Source organism: Pseudopodoces humilis, chromosome 10, assembly GCF_049639895.1.
Source record: "Pseudopodoces humilis isolate 2021_Gansu_Grassland_sample_001 chromosome 10, ASM4963989v1, whole genome shotgun sequence".
NCBI classification, from domain to species: domain Eukaryota; kingdom Metazoa; phylum Chordata; class Aves; order Passeriformes; family Paridae; genus Pseudopodoces; species Pseudopodoces humilis.
In genome coordinates, this window is record NC_142209.1 from 29,847,341 (window position 1) to 29,850,273 (window position 2,933).

Genomic DNA, 2,933 nt, shown 5'->3' on the forward strand with positions numbered 1-2,933 from the left:
CCGCCCGGCCGCCGGCAGCTCCGTCCCCTCCCTCCGCAGAGGGGGGGAAAAAACCGACAGCCAAAAAAAAAAAGCCGGACGAGAGGAGGAAAAAGGGAAGAGGAAAAAAAAAAACCAAACCAAAAAAACGAGCGAGCCGGCGCGGAGGGCTGCGGAGCGGTGCGCGGCGCGGCCGCGGAGCGGAGCGGTGGAGCGGCGGCGGCCCGCGGAGCGGCCCCCTGCGCCGCGCCCTCCGGCGCGCATCGCGGCGGGCGGGATCCGGCGGCGCCGCCTGAGCCCCGATGCCCGGCGGCGGGAGGTGACCGGGCGGCCCGGGGAGCCCCGGGGAGGGGAGAGCGGCGGGCGCGCCCGCCCCATGCCCCGCGGGGACGGCGCCGCGGGGCGCAGCCGGGCCGCTCGGGTGTAGCCCCCGGGGCCGGTCGGAGGAGCGGCGGGAGCGGGGCGCGGGGGGAGCCCGGTGCGGGCGGGAGGCCCCGCCGCCGCCGCCGCCGCTCCCCGGCCGCCGAGCGGGGATGACCCTGTCGGGCGGCGGCAGCGCCAGCGACATGTCCGGCCCCGCCGTCCCGGCGGCCGAGGATGTGGATATCGACGTGGTGGGAGAGGGCGACGACGGGCCGGGCAAGGACAGCGAAGGCGAGGCCGGCAGCCCCGCCGCCCTGCCGCGGCTGCCGCTGGACGAGGCGGCGGAGCTGGCGCTGCCCGCGGAGGCGGGCGGGGAGAGCGGCAGCAGCGGCAGCGGGAGCCCGGCCGGGACGGCCCCCGGCAGCGCGGCCGAGGGTGGCAAGGGGGGCGGCGAGGAGGGGGCGAGCGGCGGCGGCGGCGGGGCAGCGGGGCAGAGCAAGCCCAAGAGCAGCCTGGTGAAGCCGCCCTACTCGTACATCGCCCTCATCACCATGGCCATCCTGCAGAGCCCGCAGAAGAAGCTGACGCTCAGCGGCATCTGCGAGTTCATCAGCAACCGCTTTCCCTACTACCGGGAGAAGTTCCCCGCCTGGCAGAACAGCATCCGCCACAACCTCTCCCTCAACGACTGCTTCGTCAAGATCCCCCGGGAGCCCGGCAACCCGGGCAAGGGCAACTACTGGACGCTGGATCCGCAGTCCGAGGACATGTTCGACAACGGCAGCTTCCTCCGCCGCAGGAAGCGCTTCAAGCGGCACCAGCAGGAGCACCTGCGGGACCAGACGGCGCTCATGATGCAGGGCTTCGGCGCCTACGGCCTGGCCGGACCCTACGGCCGCCCCTACGGGCTGCACCCCGGCGCCTACACGCACCCCGCGGCGGCCGCGGCCGCGCTGCAGTACCCCTACATCCCCCCGGTGGGGCCCATGCTGCCGCCCGCGGTGCCGCTGCTGCCGTCCAGCGAGCTCAGCCGCAAAGCCTTCAACTCCCAGCTCAGCCCCAGCCTGCAGCTGCAGCTCAACAGCCTGGGCGCCGCCGGCTCCATCGTCAAATCGGAGCCCAGCAGCCGCCCGTCCTTCAGCATCGAGAACATCATCGGCGTCCCCGCCGCCAGCTCGGCCGCCAGCGCACAGACTTTCCTGCGGCCGCCGGTCACCGTGCAGTCGGCTCTCATGGCCCACCAGCCGCTGGCGCTGGCCAGGACCACCGCGGCCATCGCCCCCATCCTCAGCGTGCCTACCAACATCATCGCGGGGCAGTTCCTGCAGCCCGCAGCCCCCGCCGCGGCCGTGCAGGCCAAGTGGCCGGCGCAGTAGCCCCGGGCTGCAGCTCCGGGCAGCGCCCCGGGGGGCTCCGGCCGCCCCCTCGGGGCTCCGCGGCCGCCCGGGCTCGGAGCAACAGCGGGCACCGGCCGCCGCCGCTTGTACATATTTGTATCAAAAATCACTGACGTTGCTTTCGGGGTTTTTATTTTTCTAAAGAGGCGAAAATGACGGTCGCGATTAGGAGCTGCGAACTTTCACTTTTTTTGAAGGTTCCGGCGCTCCGAGCGGTTTTATCCGAAATAAACGAACACACGAGAAAAAAATAATTGTATAAAAAAAATAAATAAGCGGGGGAAATTTTAAATATTAAACGAACGAACAGGGAAAAAAAAAAAAAAAAAGAATTTTGGAGAGAAAAAAAAAAGGAGGAAAAACGCTGTCATTCTATTATAGAAGTCTGTTTATATATGAATGAATATATGTATTCTAAATGTTATCCCTTCGTGTTGTACACAACTTTGTAAATAAATTTTTAAAATGCTCTGCCCGTCTCTGTGTGAGCGGTGTCTTTGTGACCCCGGCCCGCAGGACGGGCTGCGCGGCCGCGGAGGTCGGAGACGCGCTCGGGGCGCGGACGCGGATCTCCGCTCCTCCGGTGCCGCGGAGCTTTGGGTTCCGCCGGTACCGGCGCTTCCCCCGCTCCCTCCACCCGGTCTGGGATGCGCCTTGCGCGGCCGCGCAGCGACAGCTCCCGGCCCTGCTCGTTCGCGGAGCGGCCGCCGCGGCGGGGCCGGCATCACCCTCATTCCTTCCAAATCCAACCTTCCCCAGCAGATCCGAGGCTCCCGCGAGCGCGCTGTGATGTTTCCCTAAATATATTAATTTTTCTCGGCCTGACTTCGACACTACATCCCGGCGCTGCGGCATTCCCGGCCGGAATAGGTACGCTTCGGGTCTGCGGTCGGGGCTAATTATAAGGGAAATTATTTTAAATAAAACAAGTTGGGTCGATTTAATCAATGTTTACTATTTATTTTAGAGGGGAAAAAATACATATATATATTCAGGCGGCGGCTGTGCGGTGTCCGAGCGCGGATCTTTCGTTTAGATCAGGGAAATAATCAGACTTAAAGCACCGATTCTTCCCGCGAGAAGGGATCGGCCTTTCCCAGTTAATTCCCAATAACTCAGCTTTATTGTCAGCTGGGAAAATTAAAAAATAATATACATACAAACATATATGTATATTTAATTTCGAGGCTAAAA

The 2,933-nt window shown here is 64.4% G+C and overlaps 1 protein-coding gene across 1 annotated transcript; it reads left to right on the forward strand.

Annotated features, from left to right (window-relative positions):
* The first annotated feature begins 512 nt into the window (after window positions 1-512).
* FOXD3 (forkhead box D3) lies at window positions 513-2,210 on the forward strand. Its single transcript, XM_005534647.2, has one exon. The coding sequence runs from the start codon at window positions 513-515 to the stop codon at window positions 1,716-1,718; it is 1,206 nt and encodes a 401-aa protein (XP_005534704.2). The 3' UTR covers window positions 1,719-2,210.
* The last annotated feature ends 723 nt before the right edge of the window (window positions 2,211-2,933 follow it).

Bases quoted from the DNA above. Each gene is read 5' to 3' on its own strand.
- FOXD3 (XM_005534647.2), top strand. From the start codon at position 513: ATGACCCTGTCGGGCGGCGGCAGCGCCAGCGACATGTCCGGCCCCGCC.